Source organism: Ischnura elegans, chromosome 1 (assembly GCF_921293095.1).
Source record: "Ischnura elegans chromosome 1, ioIscEleg1.1, whole genome shotgun sequence".
Taxonomy (NCBI): domain Eukaryota; kingdom Metazoa; phylum Arthropoda; class Insecta; order Odonata; family Coenagrionidae; genus Ischnura; species Ischnura elegans.
Window position 1 is genome coordinate 161,519,352 of NC_060246.1, and position 22,625 is coordinate 161,541,976.

The 22,625-nt window shown below is 40.2% G+C and overlaps 1 protein-coding gene across 1 annotated transcript in view; it reads left to right on the forward strand.

Moving 5' to 3' along the window:
- LOC124171649 (acetylcholine receptor subunit alpha-like) overlaps positions 1–22,625 on the forward strand; it is a 501,957-nt gene that overhangs the window by 457,287 nt on the left and 22,045 nt on the right. Inside the window, exons 7-9 of the mRNA XM_046550909.1 lie at positions 4,089–4,225; positions 6,985–7,131; positions 12,610–12,996. Coding sequence (XP_046406865.1) covers positions 4,089–4,225; positions 6,985–7,131; positions 12,610–12,996 — 671 coding nt within the window. The remainder of the gene's footprint in view (positions 1–4,088; positions 4,226–6,984; positions 7,132–12,609; positions 12,997–22,625) is intronic.

Genomic DNA, 22,625 nt, shown 5'->3' on the forward strand with positions numbered 1-22,625 from the left:
AATAATTCTCGGTTAAAATAATGGATACAATTTATTCTGGCAATGATATTGGCACTCTGCAGGAAAATAAAAAAATGAATACAAGTATATTTTTGGTTTGTAATTCTAACACTAAAGGTTTTAAAGTATCCTTCGATCTGTATTTTCTCGCAACTGTTCAATATTTACGCAAATCGGCATATATTTATGCATTCCTAAAATCAAAATAATCCCAATTCCTCCTTAACTTAAGATGCTAAAATGACACATACATGATAGGTAGTAGGCAACATCTACATCGATTTTCAAAATTCCATAAGTAGGTACTATATTCAATCGCGCACTTTTTAATGACACGTTATTTCTGAATAAGGTTACTTCAAATTATTCATGTGTGATTGATATGAAATGTACTCACTTTTATTTTATGTCATCATACTGATAGCTTGTTTTATTTTCTTTCTGTTACAATGCGCTCTTTCTGTTTGATCAACTTACTGCTTTCGTCAAAGCAGAAATTCATGATAATGACATGGTAAACTTTTTTTTCCATTTTGTGACATGTCTTTTGAATCTCTGAGATATATATATATATATCCCAGAGTGTAACGATAGCTATCATTTCATTGATGCCTTGGTGTGCTCAGTGATTTCGTTCATTACTCCATCCGTCAATTAGCGCCTTGATCCGTGTGTCCTTGATAGGATTCACTTGCCGCGGCACGATATTCTTCTTTTTACTCCCCCGCGACCTCAATACCTCTATCCGCGGATCCGAAGATCTTTCGACAGCAAACACACGGAGTTCAAGCTCTGAAGACTCTTACTTCTCCCGTGGCATTGAGACGAGAGGAAATATCAATCCCTCGTCGATCAAAGCTCCACTGCAAAGAGATTCTGGGTTAAAAATGGAAGCGTGGAATTTTAACGAAGGGAGGTCAGACCTTGCATTCTTGTGATCGAATGGAACCCCTCTATTTCTTGCCGCTATCATGGAATTAATTTTTACGTACGTGAGAAGAATGGAGAACTGTATATTTTATTCTAAAGGATTTTTTTTTTAATATTCTTTTGTGTCACGACAATCAGTCCAACCAATGAATAATTAAGGAGAAGAAAGATTTGGTTCTTTACCGGCGAATAGACTGACGGCGTGACAAGTCCTCGGGAACGCCACCGGGTCAGGAACTGTTTAACTGTCTACGTTTCGATGTCTGACTCGGCCATCGTCCTCAGGGTTATGAGTTTCGAGAGAGAATTTTGACCTGCTCGTATACAGTCACTTATTGAGTAACATGAGAATTTTGACCTGCTTTCAGAAGTCACCTGACCACAAAAGTCTCACTCGACACTCTACACTCGTAAACTGGGGACGGTGGCGGCCGAGTCAGGCATGGAAACGTCGTCAGAAATGCAGTTCCTGACCCGGTAGCGATCCCGAGAAGTCGTCACTCGAGTAATGAAGGACGATGAGTTCAAAAGTTGATCTATTCCGAGTTACGGCCGATTTAACAAATAGCAGTCGATATCCCGTGAGGTGTTCCATGGCTTAGATTCTAGTAAACTTACTGCAATGGCAGCGGGCATAGAAAAAAATTTGCGCGGATATTACATGGTGGGATTAGCGTGAAGGGGTTTTTTCGATTTTCAGTTAAACTTAAGGATAGAACTTTGGAATGCGAAGTGTCTTATTAATTTTTTCATGCCAATTTTTTCTTCGCAATGGTATTTTGCTATTTCTAATCGAGAGTCGTGGAAAGAGACACTTTCGAATTAAAAACTAGCATGGATATAATATGGAATTGAGAAGGAAACTTCGTAAAGTCGATACGGCTTAAAAAAAAGCTCTGATTTCAATGCCTTACGTGTGGTAGTTTGCTGCTGTAGTTCTGCAGAAGATTGATAGATGGCTTCCGGTCAACGCCAATGTTTGCTTGCCTATGCCCTGAATTCGTTGCGGCGGGGTTTATGTCCTCGCCTGACATACAAGAGGTCGCGGGTTCGAGTCCCGCAAGGGAAAGTTGACCCTACCCAGTATATGATTATTCGTGCAAGTGTAAATGTCAACTTGTTGAAAACCCCGATGTTATAGACCAATGTGAGCTGTTTTCGATGGTATATGAATAAATAAATAAATAAATGAAGCTGTGAAACATATGTTATTGCGAATCCTAATTTACATGTACGCTTATTTTTATAAATCGACCTATTTAAAGATAAGAGCTAAAAATTATCAGTTTTTGATATGTTTCCCTTCTTTTCATTGTGGCACCTTGAAATTGGGTTTGAAAAATCTCAAATTCGGATATAGCGCCCTCAAATAAAAAATGAAAGAGGGAGAAATGAAAAATAACCTAAAAAAATTCCGCTAAACTACATTTGAGATGACTATATGGGCAGGCAAGAATTTGAAATAAGTGGAGCTCCTGATAATGATCTTCCAAGCTGGAGATACCCATATCAATATTCCAACCAATGTTTCATCCTTTTACAGACCCTCTCTCTCTCTCACTCTCTCTCGCTCTTCTTTCTCTTCCATATATTTTCTGCTGCATCACACGTGAAATAGGTTGCCGAAAAAATGTTTTTCAGTGCACTGGTAGATTGACATTTGTAGGTATTGTTCGTCTTCAAGGACATTTTACGAATTAATTTCTAAAGCCAATTTTGCACCATAGACCATTGATGCCTTTGTATCAACCATGGAAATGCCTGATGCTGACAGTTACTGAGGATGATTTACAGGCATGGTGCATCTTCTTCCATAGTAAACACCTCAAGATATAAGTAATATCTACCGCAGAATGCTAAGATAGTTACTTTTCGCATTTATGCTCTCATGATGGGTTAATATGTACTTCAATTCTGAAAATCGGTTCTTATCTGCCCCCCTGGTACTTTAAATAATGCGATTATGGATTAGTATCTACATATACCTTATATATACCCTGTAAGTATTCTTGAGTGTTTGTCCAGGAGGTAACCAATCACAGCATGATGCAAAACATAAAATCCCCACACTCACACCACAAGATTACAACAAACACGCATAAAGCAAAAACAGTACGTGCACATTCATTCAGGTGGTGTTAGCTCTATATAAGACATGCCATTTCTAGGAACTGCAAGAGGTACACTAAAAAGGTTCTTTCTTTGAGTGCATTCCATACACTAGTGCGGAGAATCGTGTGCTTAACGAAGGGATAGTTTTGTTTTATCATTTATCATCATAACGTAGGGAAAAGTTATGAAGACGAGCACTACCTACAAATGTCAATTTACCAATGCATTGACAAGCATTTTTTCGGTTACCTACATCACGTGTGATGCAGCAAATATTCAGGTGGTGATAGCCCTATATAAGGCATGCAGAAGTCATGTAACCTATGGTCTGTTCACTTTATGTCTGCGGGTGAGCTTTCGTGAGAGTCCGGACACTATCGGATTGATTCGCTGATAGGGGATGGGTAGTACCGAGAGAGGGAGGAGGAGCGAACATGACGTTGCCTAATGTACATAGCCGCCCTACTTTGTCACCTAAAACGTGTGAGTCATAGGTGGCCACAGGTATTTTGGCTCCGGCGCCGAGACAATATACCTACTCATTTGGAAGTCATTGGGGATAACCTCTCACAGAAGCCCATGACAATGTCAGCTTCCGCGCTGAATGAGGCACCGTTGGTGGAAGGCATACTTAGTCGCATACAAGGAGAACGCGTGAGGTTTGGCAATCCTGCTCCACGAGCAGATTCACGATGTTCACTCGGCGGAGGTCTGAGAGCGACTGACTGAGGCCACGCCTAATGTTTGCTGATTGGCAAAGGCAAAGTCACATGTCGAGAAACTTTCCCTCCCCTCATCTCCACTTGCTTTGGCCACACCGGCTCGCCCGCAAAGATAAAATGAACAGAGCATAGTCTTTTGACTTAGGACTCAATGCTTCATTACCTTAATTCATCATTCTTGGTGAAAATGGTAGCGCAGTGTCCTGACCTGATGACGTATCTTGTCATATTGTGTCAGCGTATCCTTGTATTCTATTTTTACAGCGCCTGTCCTCCGTGATTTCCACCTGTGACTGATGGCAGCCTTCTTTTTTTCGTCCTCAGGTCAGCTTGTCCATCTCCATCCTTCTGTCGCTCACTGTGTTCTTCTTGCTGCTGGCCGAGATCATTCCACCTACGTCTCTGGTGGTGCCTCTTCTAGGAAAATTTGTGCTGTTCACCATGATTTTAGACACGTTTAGGTAAGTTCAAGCCTTATTTTCATCTTTTCTGAGATATCTGCTTATCTCTATGGTTTTTGCAGCGCGAACGCTTGTGCAAAGGCGGTTATTTCATTCATTGCCATATTACTGAGACGCTACTTGATGCTTTGCCGCAAAACTTGATGTTCAGGAAGTGCTCTCCGGTTTTTGGCCGTATTAATCACTCCATGACCTACAGCGTTTCGGCTCCAGACTCGGACGCCGTCATCCGGGAAATGAGTGCCGAGAGAGGATTTCAATTAATATCGGCTGTTATACAGGGTGTCCCATTTATCTTGGCCACCCGAAATAACTTTTGGTCCAGATGCAAATTCAAAAATGTGTCATGTGCTGTACTGTACAGTACAGTAGTGCAGGAGAGCCCACGTGATTTTTGTGTTGTTTTGACTTGGTTGTCATTTGTTTACTGCTAACTCCAGTAAGTGGACGCGGTTGTGGTCCAAGGCTCAAGGTGACTTTTATGTTATGTTTTGACTTGGTTGTTATTTGTTTACACCTAACTCCATTAAGTGGACGAGTTTCTTATGTTTTCCTAACGTTGCGTTTATGTTAATGGTCCTTTTTGCTACATTTTTGAATAAGTCTTTAGGAGGGGAAATGAATTGCCGAATAGAAATTATAGGTTGCCATTTAAAAATGACATAGCGCTGTTCTTATCTTTATAAATAACAAAGCTACAAGGAAGGCAATCATGCTGATTGATGTCCCCCTCACGGCTAATGAACATTTACTCGACAAATTTTTGAATTTGCATCTGGACAAAAAGTTATTACGGGTGGTCAAGATAAATGGGACACCGTGTATATTCAATCAAGTTCAATTAAAATCGGCGATGAAGATGAATGCTTCGCGGGACTCCCCCCAGGGGAGCTGTTTTATTAGATCCGACGTTACAATGGTTAACTCTGCGATCGTTCTCAGAGCCTTGAGTTCTGGGCCAAAATTTGTCCGGGATTATGCATACATGTATCGTCCGGCCGTGCGAAGGCTCGTTTCTGATTGGCCGTAGTCTATCTTGTACTTTTTGTCTCTTCGTATCGTCTTAATAATCTTGAGAACATGCTTCCATGCTTGGCTGATCGAGTATCCCGTATCGCGGTCTGCCAACCTTACCTCAACAGCCTCCTTTGTTAACTAGTCTCAGCATCCGCTTGATCTGCAAATGAATTTTGACCCAGCACACAACGCAATGAGAAATATGGTAGAGTTAGCCATTGAAAGGTCGGCTCTGACAAAACAGTTCGCCTGGTGGGAATCCCTTGAAGAATTTATCGGCTGTTTATTCATCCTGGACTCTCATTTCCCTGATGACGGCGCCAGAGTCGGGAGCTGAAACTTTGGAGGCCATGGAGTTATTCACCCAACTGGAATCCCGAAAGCTGTTACTGTATTATTGATATCAGGATATATCTTATTTATTTATTATTTTTAATTTTTTGGCATATTATTATCGTTTTTATTGATACTTTATGCGTAAATATTATCAAAACTGCAGTGTTTTGGTAATTTTTTAAGAGATAGTTGGATTATTATTTAATGAAAATAGATTTCTGTGGGAGAACTCGTGAGCTCAAGTCACAGCAAAAACCTTTTTTTCTCTAATTGAAGCATTAAATCTGTTCTACTGTTCATGTTACGACTTGGCATTTCAAAAATAACATTGATGAAATTTTGAAGATTTATCAAGCGTAAAAAATATTCCGTGTTTGTAAGTGAACTACCACGCTTCTTATTCACCTCAATAATACCCGTTTATTCTAAAATTCTGTTTGCCATTAGAATTACAGGTTGTTCTAATTTGACTCTGCTATTTGCTAGGCATTTAAAAGAGTACCTATATACAATAAGTGCTCTTATCAATGCAGCCTGTCATTATTGCTGGATCTTGTGTATATTATCCTAACGTTCTAACTTATTACTGACATTCGTCCGACTTCTATTTTCTCAAATATTTGATTATATGTATCAATTTTCTAGAAATTTCAAAGCCAATCATTTTCTCATGATAAATTGTATCTTTGGTGCATATGAATTTTCACACGTGCGCTTGACTGCGTACAAATTGCTTGCTTCATGCAGTTCTTTGAAAATGAATTATGTACGAATTTTATTGGAGAAAATAATATAAATTTTGAGTTAATCATTCATCTGAAGACCTCCATTTTTTCAATGGCTTAAGTTTTGGGTTTTTACCCCGAGAACTGAGTGTTGAATGCCGGTGGTTGTGGGTTTACCCAAGGAGCCACATGATCTTCGAACGGAACACTAACCAGTGCTATTGAACTTAGCATTGGGTAGCATTCTTCAGGTTAACTCTCCAGTGCATAAGATAACCCTGAATTTCACAAATATAGCCTATTTTAGGGGAGGGAAATATGTTTTGAGCGAAGATATTGTCTGCGGTGTAGCTTTTTTTCCGGGATTTCTACCGCGTCGATTCACGACAGTTTTGCATAGCGTTTTGTTAGGCTTCTTAAAACTTAAATTTTTTAACTAGAAGACGCCGGCGTTAGGGTGATTTTATGCTGAACCGATGCGGAAGAAATCCCGGAAACCAAGTGGCTCTATTCAAATATTTTCCCGGAATCGCACACACACTTTTCAAATGAAGAATTAATCACCTAAATCATGACCTGTAAATAAAATATCTGAATTTGTTCACGTAAGTTTTCTTCCTCATTGACGTAATTATAATTCCGTTTTCTTCCCCTCTCCGCTCTCTTTTTTACCACTTGCAGTATATGCGTGACGGTGGTGGTGCTCAATGTCCACTTCCGGTCTCCGCAGACGCACACCATGGCACCTTGGGTGAAGCGGGTCTTCATCCACATACTGCCCAGACTGCTTGTCATGCGGAGACCACAATATCCCTTCGACAAACGGAGGTGAGTTCCATAATTATACGCCCCAGCAGCCGTCTACGGCACATCTATTCGAGACCGAAATAACCGGGGGATCGGGTTGGTGTGGTTGCTAGAGTGTTTGCTTCCCACCCGGTGGGCCCGGGTTCAAATCCCAGCAGCGGCAGAGAATTTTCAGAGACTGCCCGATCCCTGTTTGAGTGTTGTGTGGAGGACATTTCGAGTGAAACACTCCGTCCGTCGGATGGGACGTTAAGCCGTGGTCCCCTTGGCGCCTTTCGTTAAGAGCAGGCTAATGCCGACGCCAGGTTTCTCTCAACTCTTCCTGACCTACCCCTTTCCTCATGGAGCAAATTACCTCAGCTGTCGGTCGCCTCCTCCAAATACCATACCATAACTGAAATCACCGATGGCGGCGCTGAAGGCAGTGACGCAATTTGCCAACATAGCAGACGCATCGAGGATAGTGATGTGATGATTAGATACGTGTAATATGATGAGTCGTCGAGCCTATGCGAATATTAAAGTATAAAATATCAAGGAAGATTTTTCAAAGAAGTTTTGAGGAGGTACATATTTCAATTCCAAGAGGCAACGACAAATAGCAGTTAAGATTAAGGAATAATTTAATTAGCTGAAATATCCACTACTATCTCACGGCGTTTACTGGAAGGGTTCCTAATGACCATAAATGCGTGACTCCGATAAAAAACATTATTCTTAGCAGGTTAGAAAAGAAGAAGTGCAATACGTCGGTTACCCCAATTGTGTTAAAAAAAAACAAATCACCGTCCCAGTAAATGATGAATTGTAGCAATGAATGGTAACTTTAAAGCATTTCACATGAATGTGAATGCTTAAAATATATTGCTTACGAACTTATGACAGCTAATTACCAAAAATATAATTATAAAAATCAACAAATTCCCGGAAATACCAGTTATTCGTCAACGTGGTTTCCTTAGGGAATTATTTGGTATCCTTGGAGCTCTACTTCCGAATTCTGCCAATAGTTGGAGTATTGCTTATCTATATTCTCGAATAGCGCTCGCTGACGTATGCTCAGCTGAGTATAACCTCATCCGCGATGATTGACGCAATGATTTATATTTTAATTCGCTTTCTTAGTCATGGCCTCGTGGAGAGCGAATGCTGTTCACCACCCTATTCCAACAACTATATTCCATATCTTTGGGTACACTTTAGAATTTTAATTTGTAAGTACATCCAGGAATCATTTAAACTGAAAAATACCTATTTTACAGCGGTATTTTATTTTAAATGAAAGCGAACCATAATATCCAATGATATTTTAAACCAATTCTTCTATTCCAGTGCAACTGCTGGGTTGAGTTGAGCTGGTCAACCCTCGTTTTCACGCCAGGGTTTACAAATTGCAGATAGTGCTAAAATTTTAATTTCCAAAAATATATTGCACTTCGAGCTCCCAGACACCCATGCTTTAAAATTTTAAAACTGAATAAAAGCTAATCAATTGCTTAGTTAATGTAAAAAATTGGCAATTTTGTAGCTGATTTAAAAAAAGTGACCATTCCGGCCAAAACCGTTGTAACCACGCGTATTTGCTTAAATTTGCAAAATGTAAGTTTTAAGAAGTAATTTAAAAATCAAAAGAGGTATGTTTAAAGTACCTATCATCAAGAAGGTTTCAAACACACTTTAATTTAATGGATCAGAAAACGCAGCTATATTTTACTTTACTGTATAGTATACAGCTACGTTTATACTTTATGGTGTTCCATATTATCTGAAATTATTGAGCCATTTAGAGTATTGCCTTACGCTCAGCAAGTTTCAGGCCGCGAAAGTTTGTTGGTATTATCTCTCAATGCATCCGATATGAGGATACTCAGAACTCTAAATTCAACTATTAGATACCGCCACTAAGAATAACTACCTTACCTCTAGATGTTAGTTATAAATATTTTTCGTTGTACATGTCAGCAGACGCATTGACTCCCCAACTAGATTAATATACATGATCTCTGCATTCTCTTCGGATTTTCACCGCGTCCGTTGTGTTTTGGCGACAACAGTTTCTCTGGCATTGCAGTCAGCGTCTTCAGGTCGAAGGTGAGGCAACTCGGAAAAATTTTCCGCCTTATGTAGGCGGAAAATTTCAGAGAAACAGAACGGACGCGGTGAAAACCCGAAGAGTATGCAGAGGTCATCTAATCAACGCAGCGAAAATCTTCGAACCTACATAGATTAATCTATCCCAATTAGAAGGGGCTTTTCCTATATTTTACAGTCTCTATCCACTCACTTCTTCGTCATAGGGTAAATAGAGCCGGAAAAGACCTTCGAAATTCTTTTTGAACTATAAACAAAAGCGCCGAGTACTCCGCAACTCCTCGTTGCCCCGCTAGGAAGCTTTGAACGATCAACAGTGCAGCGGCGGATTCGGAGATGCCCTCACGGTGTTTGTGGTTGAGTAACGCCATCGGAGGGAGTCCACCGCCAGTGGTGACATCAGACGAGAGAATTTGTCAATATTTGAAAGAAGGGGATTTGCCGCTGGACCAGGTCAATCCACTTGCACGCATAAGGGGTCACGAATCCTCGGGAAAGGGCAGTCCTCCGCCTGTTATCCTTAAGGCCGCGTGACACTTCCCAATTTATTGGCCAATCTATTGGATATTGGATTGTGATCCAAGTGACCAAACCAATTTCTATTCCAATATCCTTTTCACAACAATGGACACAATTTCTTGCCCAATTTTGAATTTAGAACAGGTTCATTTTTCTCGCGGCCAATCTCCAATCAGAAGTCACTTATGTTGACTCCTATGGACCTAAACAAGAAGGTCTTCGTAAAACATCAGGTTTGGCTGTGAAACATTGTTTATTTCCAGAAAATTCGCATAAAATTCTAAAATGTGGAGGAAATAAGGTGTTTCACTAATTGATTAAAGCGTACAAATCACACGGAAGCTTTTACAACTTATGCAACGAAAATCATCGAAATACAATGGTGTTCTCTAGCGAGACATTAGAACCCTATATCGGTGCAAATATTGATACGTGCCATATGGTACGTGGAGCCCAATATGTCAAATAATATTGCACACCGATTTATTGGCCAATAAATTGAAAAAGGGTCATGCTGTCTTCAGTCCTCAATCGCCCTGGAAAACGCGAGTGCATCGGAGGGGAGCATGAATTGTGCTACAAGTATGAACCATTCTTGTGTCAAATATCTCGCGAGCAATATTCTTATTGATTCCCGAAAAGCTGTTCGTGTTGTTAAGGCTTGTTTACACGGTACATTAACATGTACAAGTTAATGTACGTTTGCGTGAACGATTTTGGTGGACCGGAACGGAACATGTACGAATCCATGAACCGAATATGAACAGGTTCTATTTTCTGTTCATGCATTCACACACGTTGGGTGGTTACAGGGTGCATTTTCGTATCCATTCTCGCGTTCATACATTTAGACATTAACCCGTAAGTGTTAATGTATCGTGTAACCAGTCCTTTAGTTGCTACTGCGCGGGAGGTCATTCTGGTCGACTTTATGATATTCTATGATCAGTTTAGCGTGAGCAAATCGGGAATCGGGGCATGAGGCCGTCAGCTACTTTGTCGTAGACCGCAGCTGGATTCTTGTGCTGGGAGTGAAAGTTAAACTACGTGATGCGTTCCTCATTTGCATCAGTCCCTTTCTTTTGAAGCAACCGCAACCCCTCCACATCCCTTCACCGTTTTGTTTCCGGTGATCCTATGGGATGATAGCATGTATCTAGAAACTTACTCCTTTAGTTAGATTGCTCTGAATAGTTTTCTCATTTTAATTCGGATTTGCTTTCCAGAAGAATGATAGTCCCTATAACTCTATGGGTAATTTTAAATGAAACAATTGGTGTAATTAGCATTTATGATTTTCTTCGACGGCCTTCGTTGTGGTGCGATATAGTTTTACTCACGCTAACTCCATATCCATCTTCCTTCTGCATTCTTCTCCTTCGTTGATTCCATTCTCTCCCCAACTCTATCTCACCCCTACTTCCTTATATTGTCGCAAATTTTCTACAGTATCATCATGAAAGGGATTTTCCTAAGCACGTACTTTAACTGTCTTTCTCTCTTTACGTACTCTTACCCCGCCCTTTGTCCTGTCATTCTGCCCCCACTTACCTCCTGTATTTCCTGAATCAGATGTTATCGCACTGAGACGGCAATTTTCGTCCAAAATTATGAGTAAATTTTTGAAAAGTTACATTTTTATTTAAAATGAAGCAATGTGATCAAGTGACGTATCAAATTACTAATTATTTTACCGGAAATGTCATACTAACCCAAAAATAACAATTACGATGGAAATTAATAGCTATGAAGAGGCTGCAACTCATTTTAGGAGTACTATTTTCTATTTCAGTTTGAATTAAAAAATGCCCCACGAATCCGTAAAAAAAACTAGAATGTAAAATGAAAAAATATTTCTCAATAATCCTGCAGCCTCATCATAGCTTGTTCTTTCCATCGTCATTGTTTTCGGAGGTTTGCATAGAATTTCCCGTAAAATAATCAATAGTTCTCTTCGTCACTTAATTAAATTGATGTATTTTTAATGAAAATCTTTGAAAATTTTTGCATACATAATTTTGGCGGCCACTTTCGTTGAAGTGCGACTTCATCTCACACTGAGTATTAACCCTTAACCGGTGACGTGCGGTCTGAGAGACCGCTGCGTTTCTAAAGTTATGAATATTTTCAAAATTGTTATTTCAAAATATCTATAATCCTCGTGAGCGTCATAATGTTGCATAATAAGGACATAGCATTCTTAAAATTTAACGTTCTTATCATTTATTTCTGAAAATTTGCAACTGAATTTTAGTAGCGGTCTGTGAGGCCTCACGTCACTAAATTGAAAAAAAAAACGATAAACGTGATGCTGGTGGAAATGATTCAAAAAGTTGTTAAAAATTTTTTTTAATTATTCATCAAGAATAATAATAGTTATTAATGTGTAAGAAAGCATATTTAGTTGCATAACGTGGATAATTAAGTACTTAATTAGAATTTAAATTCAGTACTTAATTTAAAAAAGTACGATAATAATAACTCAATTGTTTTTTGACATCAGTTTTTTGATCCTGTTTCAGATAACAATTTTATTGAAAAATTGGTTCATATTGGCTATGCATAATATTAAGTAAAAGTTTTCGAATAGTCAATCAGTCAAGGGAACGTCAAAATAAGCATTAAAAATGACTTTGCATCGTTTTACGAATTTTTGTTTTATTGCGGTCTCCCAGAGCGCACGTCACTGGTAGTGTAACTAAAATCGCACGTCACTGGTTAAGGGTTAAGTAACGGTAGTGACAAAAGATGGGAGGAAGTACCTCCAATAATCTTATATCGGTGCCAAAGCATCGCTTAGCCGTGCATGCGTTACACTTGACTTGTATCGAGTGCATATAGCAACATCCTTCATTGGTCTCTCTCTCCTGGTTTGTGTTTCCGTTGCAGCCTCGTGGCCAACACCCACCGCATCATGGTGAGGACATGCAATGGGCTGGAGCTGCGCGACCCCTCCTATTACTCTGACGAGGCGGGTGCGGCCGGGGGCGGAGATCGCGGGTCGTCGGCCGCGAGCGGGGGCGACCTGGCCGGGGGGCTGCCCCCGCTCTCCGCGCCCACCTCCGCCACCGAGCTGTTCCCCGGGGGCAGCAGCACGCCCTCCGCCCCCCGCCTGCCGCCGCCCCCGGCCCACCTGCTCACCCATCGGACGCACCACCGCGCGGAGTACTCCCCGCCCCCGCCGCCCCCGGTCACCGCTTCCAGGAGGTCAGTGCAGACTGAGTATGCTATAGACGAGGACGAGGCGATGGCCGCGTCGCCGCCGGACGACGGGAGGTACAAAAAACAAACACTCTCTATATCTCTGTGCCTTGCTCTTTATCATTCTCTGGAAGATACTTCGCCTGCAACCCTCCCTAGAAGGAATGGCCAGAGGAAGGAATGATGCATCCAATAGACGAATCATCTTAATCCATAGACTAGAAATGATAGAATAATTGACCCACTGGAGGGTTAAAGAAAATGTGTCCTAAAGACTGTAAAATCCAAAGTGTGATCAATGCTGCTAATTTAAAAATACTTCCGAAATCGGTTTTCGATTGCCTCTGGCGATCATGAATGGGGTGTAGGTGAAATGTAAGCTCGCTGAGGGCAAGGCTAAGAGCCAGCGTTCGTTTTTTAAAAGTCGAAGAGACTCTTAGCCAAGCCCTCGGTGAGTAAACAGCTCATCTGCTCCCATTTAACAGCTTATTTCAATGTAATGACATCATTTAGTGTTAGATGGTCAAAGTGATTCATTCCCTTTCACTCATATAGTCCCAATAGAACTAGCCTCATAGCACCGAATACGTACATTTTTATCATGCATCCAATGGCTAACATGTCTCCAATATCTCACATGTTGATTTTAGCTTAAGGCAATCGAAAAATCGGTTTCAGAGATATTTTTCCTGCCAACTCCCATTTGTTATTTAGGTTTCTTGTCTTCTTGCCTGTTAAAGAATGAAGCGGGGTTTAGCTTGAGGGAAATGCATATCCCTAAGAGCCCGTATCGTCTTTCGCTCTTGGGTCCAAGATGATAAATGCTATAAGAATGATAAATTGCTATATCTTGCTGAATCTTATGGGCCTCATTGGCGGGTTCTGACGATAGCGTTTGCTTAATGCTGTCATTTGGATTGATAATTTCATTTTCATTAGACTTAACACTCACGTACAAGAACAATTATCAGGAATTCCATATTATCTATTTGTTATTCCTTCTCTGTTACATTTCACACGTTAAAATGGTTTGGGTTTCTATACTGGCCTCGTCTTTTGGTGACTGTGCAGCCAGGCAAAGCGCTCTTGTTAGTATTTCCTCTGAGGGCTCAAGTCAAAGTGATTCATTTCGTTTCACACGTAGGGTCCCAAGGTCTAGTCTAAACTAATTTCGGGATCGAAGGCTCGCTGGACCACATGCATATATTTATCATGCAACCAATGGCTAGCATCTATGTCTCCTATATCACAAATATTTCGAACTTTCCTTGGAAATGCCAAAAATCATAGGAAAATTCAGCATTAATATTTTAACAGTCCAATTATTTGAATATCTGCCGTTGCAAATAGGATAAATATTGGCATTTATATTTATGCTCCTGTGATTTTAAATTATTGCGATCATTACTTTATGAATCGAGGTGTTTGACCTGTTATTTAAAAAAAATAGTTTAATGTGATTGTACCAAGTCTTCATATCTAACCCACAGTTCGTGGAAACGGCTTATGCTCGAAGTCTCGATTTGAGGTTTGTTGTTTTATATTTAACGTTGGAAAATCATATATACAAAAATGATCTGTTTGTTGGCTTTGAAATTTAATATGACAAATTGGGAGGTTTAGGTTATTGATGGCACGTGTAACAAATAAAAGCTAAGAAGAGCATAATTTAGTCTAATCTCGCAAAGTTCTTTCACAATATGCACACACACCATAGAAAATTTATTTCAGATAGATAAGACATCTAATTCTCATGTTTGCCATGTAGTCTAGCGTTTTTCAATTGATAGGTATTGCTTTTTAATACTGCCATGCATTTTAGGTATTTTCATCACTAGATGGTCGTAGTATTGTAGCTTCTCGGAACTTTCTCTATTACGAGTAAAAATTCAGTGCTTGCAAGCCTACCGTTTAGAACATATTTCCATTAGAATGCCATTCTCTCAGACTCACTTAGAGCTACTTGGCCCGGCTTCGGTCAATTCCACTGATAGCAATTACAATTTCTGTATTTTTACAACTTCCAAGCGTATTTTGATGCAATTATTTACAAGTATTTTCTTTATAGAGCAGTCGCTTGCTAATTTTCAGAATTCATATTTCCTTTCCGCAAAAAAAACATGCATGCGTCTCTTTTTAATCTCATCCAATACTTAAGGAATGCAAAAGTTTTAATTTTTGTATTTTTTTATACTTAGGTGTTAAAAATTCTTCCTTAGATATTACTCTATATATTCCATCAAATTGGTCAACTATGTTTTCATTGACTATTTCTCTTGTTCTTATTTTTTCTGAGGAATATAATTTTATATATTATACTACTACATACTAATTTTCTTCCGCGTCACCTTGTTTGTGGACAAGTTTCGATGGCTATCCTGCCAGCGTCTTCCCTATCTCCCTTCTTCTATCTTCTCTTCAGGATAGCCAGCGAAACTTGTCCATAAACAAGCTGACGCGGAAGAAAACCCTGAAGAAATGCAGAGATCAAACCATCGCCGTGGAAACCTACGTTCTAGCATACTAATTACTATATGTACCAATAGCATCATTCTTCTTGGATGATAGTCTCGTTAAAGCGAAATAAATATGCAATTAACTTGATGAGGGTCATGCTAGGGCAAAGATAACTTCAAAGCACTGCAGGTACAAGTGACAAACGGTAATCGGGAGATCCCGGTTCGAATCCCGGCTAATTCAAATATTATTTCATGGCGAACTTCATCCGTTGGTGTATTTAAAAAAGATAACTTCGGCAGATTTCAAGAGGATATATCCCTCGCTGAAAAAGTGACGAACTTGAATGAGTCCGTCCAATCATTTGCTCTCAATTTGCTAATTGCACCATATTTATTGTCAACGGGGTTTATTTTACGAAATATTTTCATTTTTACAAGTTCAATTAACGTCAGAGAACACTAATTATGGTATAAATCTGACACGGATTCACAAAATTTATTGCTAATATATAGTCCAAAACGTGTTTCTCGCCATAATTAAGGGCCAGAGCAAAAGATAAATTCTAAACTTGTGCTCCCTAGGACAAGGGAAGTTTTGCATCGTGAAATAGTCTTGGGTCGCAAATATCATTTATCCTAGAGATAAATCCGAAAATAAAGTAAATGTATCATATATAATAATAATTTACTCTCTGGAATAATTATTACGATCTATCCCTTAGCGGGGCATGCACGCATATTATGAATGAATGCTAAACTTCCTTTGTACTACCAAAAATCTTAAAACACTCGTCTCGCTACAACTTCAACCTACAGAATCATTGTGTTACGTACCCAGATGTTATATTTTTCTCATTTATTTATCGTATTGTTTTCAATACATATTTTCCTGACTCTATTGTGAAACCCTTAACCAGAATTCACTATAGGTACGATATTTAAACAATTATTTTGTGATAAATTCTTATCAATTACCAATTATTATATAGAACTTTTAAAAATTTAATTTCAACGCCTAATTTTTGCAATTTATCGCAAGTGTTCATTACCAAGAGAAACAATGAAAATTATATTTTTTTCGGTTTCCATGTCCTGATTAATTTTCGGGAGTTTCATGGTCTAGTGGGCTAAGTTATATTTTCCTCACCGAAGGATTTTTGAGACTGATACAGACGGACTATCATAAGAGTCCTAATAATATACGCTTGACGTGCGATGTGATATGGAGGGAAGGAACTTGCCCTATTACCCAAACTATTTGTGATATCCGCTTGACAGTGGATTTATCTATGATGCTGATAATTAATGAATGAATGCAATCACTGATAATCCCAATAGATATGAAAAACTAAGATTGAATGCCATTGATTTGATTTACTCCAGTTTCAAGGTAAGGTAAGGTTAAGTAAAAGGTAAGGTAAAAGCCCAAAACGGTAAGTTATTAAAAAAAGTCACATCTCTTGAAGTACTTAACTAATGAATTTTTTCCAGTGGTTAGCATAACGACGTAAAGCCATTATCCTGGAATTATTACACAAAGATTTGGGTTACATCTGTATCCAATATCGAGAAAAACTCCTCTCAGGTGCATGCAGTGCAAAAAATGCATTGGCATAATCATTGCTCGTATATCTTATATTAAGTGTATTTGTCGCTATTTTTTATTCGTACGCTGGACTCCGACTGAACTATATAATTTTATTTCAATGGAGAGCTCTTACCTCGAGCACGAAAAGAGAATTCTCTAGACCGAAACTAGAAGAGCTTTTGACCCACCGCGCATTCAAATGGGTTTTCAAAAGTCCCCACTAGCGTTGCTATTGGTATAGCGATCCAAATAGCGATAGCGATCTTACACACCGCTTATCAAATTCAGTTGCAAATTTTCTGGAATTAATAATAAGAACGTTAAATTTTAAGAGTGCTATGTCCTCAAAAATACAAAATGAAGACGCTCACGAGGATTATAGATATTTTGAAATAGCAATTTGGAAAACATTCATAATTTTAGAAACGCAGCGGTCTCTCAGACCGCACGTCACGGGTTAAGGGTTACCGAGCTTGTACGGAACTGACTTGCGCCTCCTCCTCTTTGTTATTCACTTCACTGTGAGTGACATCACTCGATGTTGTAGCGGCGCTCATGAAGTTGTACGTGGGAGATCACATTCTACGCATGTCGCCGACCCACCGTGATCTAGTAGATATTCTGGGGGGGGGGGGGGGAACACTCACCTCTAGCGGCAAATATTTGCGCACGGAATTGGTTGCGTTGCGCACGACGTCATCAGGTGTATCATGGATTGTGCATGAAAGAGAGTTGGACAAAAGGGAAACGCAGCTAGTGACATGCAAACGGCTGGAACTTATTCATAAGTCTCGCGACCCTTTCGCTTTGCGGGACGAAAACATTTCTGGTGCGGAGCAGTCCACTGCCGCTAATATTTAATGGCGCCACCGTCGCTCATGCGAAACATGAAAGGATACTCGCCTGTGTCATCCCATCCCTCATCCTCTTTCTTTCTCTCCTACATAATGGAGTCAAGTATGCGACTCACATCCATTTAAACCTCTGAAGAAGTCATGCGAAATGACGAAAATTTATAAGTATTTATGTGGCTTTATTATTCATATCTACGAGGAGGGACGCAAACAAAACCTGACACAATTTTTAAAAAATCAAAGTTGAATTTTTTGTGCTAAAAACGCTATTCAGGCCTGTTTACACGGTACATTAACACGTACGAGTTAATGTACGTTTGCGTGAAGGATTTTTGTGGACCGGAACGGAACATGTATGAATGCATGAACCAAATTAGAACAGATTCTATTTTCTGTGCATGCATTTTCTGTGCACAAGTTGGGTGGTTACACGGTGCATTTTGGCGTTCATTCTCGCGTTCATCCATTTAGACATTAACCCATACGTGTTAATGTACCGTGTAAACAAGCCTTTCAACTTCGAAGTACTCTCCATTTAAACTGATACATTGCTTAAAACGTTTGTTCCACTGCGCAAACACCTTTGGCACTCGTGGTTTCCGACTCCTTGTAGGACCGCCTTCGATTCCATTTTCGCCTCTGTAATGTGATGAAAACATTTCCCTTTCTTCACCATTTTCATCCGGGGGGAAAAAAGGAAATCGCAAGGTGCGAGATCTCGTGAGCAGGATCGGTGAGAAAACAGTCTCACGCAATTGTTTTTACCAAAAACTCAAGTCGCGGCACGAAGCAGCAACAGCACGTGCCGCGTTTTTATCAGGAGTCAGCAATCGAGAGATGAATTACACTAAGATTCGTCTCATTTGCTAATCTTCAACTTAAATTCACTGCAATGAACTCAAAGAAAGACCAGATTGTTCAGCGAGTTCGTAAATATAGGGTGTCCCATTTATCTTGACCACCCGTAATAACTTTTTGTCCAGATGTAAATTCAAAACTTTGTCATGTAAATGTTCATTAGCCGTCAGGGGGATATTAATCAGCATGATTGCCTTCCTTGTATCTTTTTTATTCACAAAGATATGAACAGCGCTATGTCATTTTTAAATGGCACCCTATAATATTTATTTGGCATTCATTTCCTCTCCTAAAGACTTATTCAAAAATGTAGCAAAGTGGACCATTAACATAAACGCAACGTGAGGAAAACATAAGAAACTCGTTCACTTACTGGAGTTAGCTGTAAACAAATAACAACCAAGTCAAAACATAACACAAAAGTCACTTTGAGCCCGGGACCACAATCGCGTCCACTTACTGAAGTTTGCAGTAACCAAATAACAATCAAGTCAAAACATAACAAACACTAAAGTCACGTGGACTCTCCTGTACTACATTACTGTACAGTACCGTCAATGACACATTTTTGAATTTGCATCTGGACAAAAAGTTATTACGGGTGGTCAAGATAAATGGGACACCCTGTATATGCGCCTCTTATACTCGTGCACAAGGGCACGATTTTTTTCCACATTTTCATCGGTTCTGGACCTGGAAGGCCGGCCCGGGTATTGAATGTCTTCGATCGATACGTCCCCGCGTTTGAATTCCAAATACCAATCGTGCACTTCAGTTATTTTTAAGGTGTGTTCTTTATATGTTGTTGACAAGAGATTAACCGTGTCCGACAAAATTTTACCGAGCGGAGAACAAATTTTCAACGCTGCACGCCGTTCTCGAATATCAGCCATTTCAAAAATCGGGGAGATCGAAAAACCCTTCGAAAGTAAACGACCACAGGGGCTCGCTACAACCGTCTGAAGCCGCGTCGTTTCGCATACTGACTCAGAAATGTTGAAATAACCGCTTTTTAATACCACAAATGATAGTTTGATATACATATATTCAAAACCCACACTTGCACAGTTAACCATAGGCGTATATCGGCCCATAAATGCAAATAGAAGTTGAAACTAATAGATAGGAGCATATACACATAAGAGCATAAACACCTTACGGTGGGTAAACCTTTCTCGGGATTCCCACCGGGTTAATGTTTTAATATCGGCCAACGTTTCAAGTACGTTAAATAAAACGTTTCAACGTTTCATTGAATAAATCAATATTCAGCCCTGAAGATGAGTGCCGAGACGGTACTTGAAACGTTGGCCGATATTAAAACATTAACCCGGTGGGAATCCCGAGAAATGTTTACCCACATTATTCGCCGGGAAAGCATTAAATCATATTTCACCTTACGGTGGTTTGGAAATAGAATGACGGCCATGGAAGCACGTGGAAAAACTTCACCTCAACCGAGAATCGAACCACGGCCCTTCTGCTTTCCGGTCGTTCTACATGCTTAGTGCATGTACATGTCATGCACTTTGATTTGAAACCGCATTCATTGAAAAAAATTCAGCGAATGGAAGGGTATGATATGTTGACAACGAAAAACAAGTATATATCAGTCAGTTATACACTTATAACTTTGAATTTTAAAAGATCACTTACTGGAGTGTATACCTCAACCAGCCACGCAAGGTACCACCTTGATGTCGTAGCGTCATCAACTTACCTGAGTAATGGTTTATATCTTCGATTCTTCGCCGCGAATAGCTCAAGGCGTGGGTAACGGATCTTTAAAATGCGGGTCTATTTATAAAAGCCAATAGCAACCTATGTTTGAGAAAAAAAAGAAGGGTGGTCATTTCTAAACACTTCCGGCCACACGCATTTATTTCTCCCGGCCTCCTTGTGTGGTTCGAGGCGTGGCCGCAGCGTGGCGCTCGCTGCTCTCGCCCTCACAAATGTGCGGAGGATAGTGGAGGGGGTGGGAGGCTAGATCGTTGGTGGGCGACGGAGCGCCACCATCTCAGGTGCGGCAGGTGAGAGAGTCAAGGGCGGCAGAGACAAGGGAGCGGCGGAATTCGCGCTCGCGCCGCCGTCAATCGAACGGGAGGGGTCGGGCGCTGCGCCACGCCTCTTCGGAAGCGCGGCGGCATTTCTGATCACTTAACGACGGGAGGATGACGAAACGAAGCACGGAAATATATATACAGGGTGATTCAATGAGGAATCTGTAGTATTTCAGGAGGTGGTATGGAAGAAAAATGTAAACTTTTTTTGCCAAATTAACAATGGGGTCGCAACTCCTTACTTAATATTTGGGCTACGGAAACGTAAGTTTGCATCTTTCGGGTTCACTTTGTCGTTACCTTGAAAACGTTTTTTTCTGAGGGTACATCTACATAATACCCTGCGAGCCACCTCTAGGGTGTCTGGCAGGGGGTGACTAATCACCAAAATGGAGCATGCAAGAGGACCGCCACATGCGCACCGCACGGTCATAGAAATATTACGCATACTAGCAAAATATGCATGCATATTCGTTTAAAAAACTTGTTCATGGTTAGTTATTCCTAGAGAAAATACTTGTAAAGTTAGAACTATGAAAAAAAACATGCAATGAGTGATCCCAGCGAGTGACGCCATTAATCCTATCAATTGAGACAACGTTACTATCCTTAATAGTACGAGATAAGAATGACATTTTAAATCTCTCTGTTTTGCAGTCCATTTATTTTTTCTTCTTCCATAGTACGATGATAAACGAAAAATATGATTCACGTCGTCTGAGGAAATATCTTCTTCGAATTTTCTAAGTAAGTTAAGCCTATACTTCGATCTACGCTCCTATAAATATTCCCATCCTAACTCGTGTTAAATGCTGGAATCGCTGCACTTTTTGTCGTAACAGCTCATCACAAATCTGGCCGCCATGCGCTGTACTCAATTGATTTCAGCTATTAGTCCTACTTACTCGGTACTCGCATAGTGAGAAGGTAAGAGGTAGAGGTCCCGGTACCCCAAGTTAACACAGATGCATTGTGTGTTACGGGCGCGCGCATAGTGAGCAGGTCGAGGTAGAGGTGTACCTCACGGTTTACCACATAAATAAGGCTTCTACGGGACAAACTTGGCCCTTCTCTGAGCAGTCCACTTGATTTACGCAATGGATTTAAGGGATACTGGACGCCGGGTTCGTCGGAATAGAATGCTGCTGGTGAGCTTACTAGTCTCTTGCCTACCTGCCCCAAGTCCCCTGAGTTTTGCAGTTGCTTCGCCCGATTGAAGAGGTGTTTCCCTGATTATCCCTGCTACTAATTTGAAATTAAAATATTGAGTCCAAAAAATATTCGAAGTCCTAATTCTCATCTCTAGACACTCGTTTTACATTCTTGTATATTGTATTTAAAAACAATTTTGCTCCTTACGTGAATCATCGTTACTTCACTATCACCTGTTTTGCTGCATGTATCTCCTAGATTCCCCTAGACTACGCGCCATTTGTTAAACAATCCGTGCTGAGGGAAGGGAAGTGAGAAGAGTTATAGCAGCCAGAAGAGGAAAATAGCTGTCGTGCCTCTAAATCAATTCGCGGTCTTCTAACAATGCATTCTTTGTCGACTTACTGCTAGCCACACTGACGGTATTGTTATTTCCATCATCTAACTTTGAGCCGTTGGGTAAGTAATCGCTTTAGCATAATGGGGAATTCCACTGAAAATGGATGATTATGCGATAAAAAAATATCCTTCGCGCTGAAAATTACAGTGAAAGCAGTTCTTCTCTAACCTGCGTAATATTCGTAAAATACCAATTTGAAAATTGTATATTAATCTTGCGCTAAAAACGACCCATCGCTATGTTGGCTGAGCGTGACGTCAGAGTCCAGTAAACAATTGGTTTACGTGGTACCAGTAGACTCAGTTTTGTCGTTGTCCCGGTTTTAGAAAAACC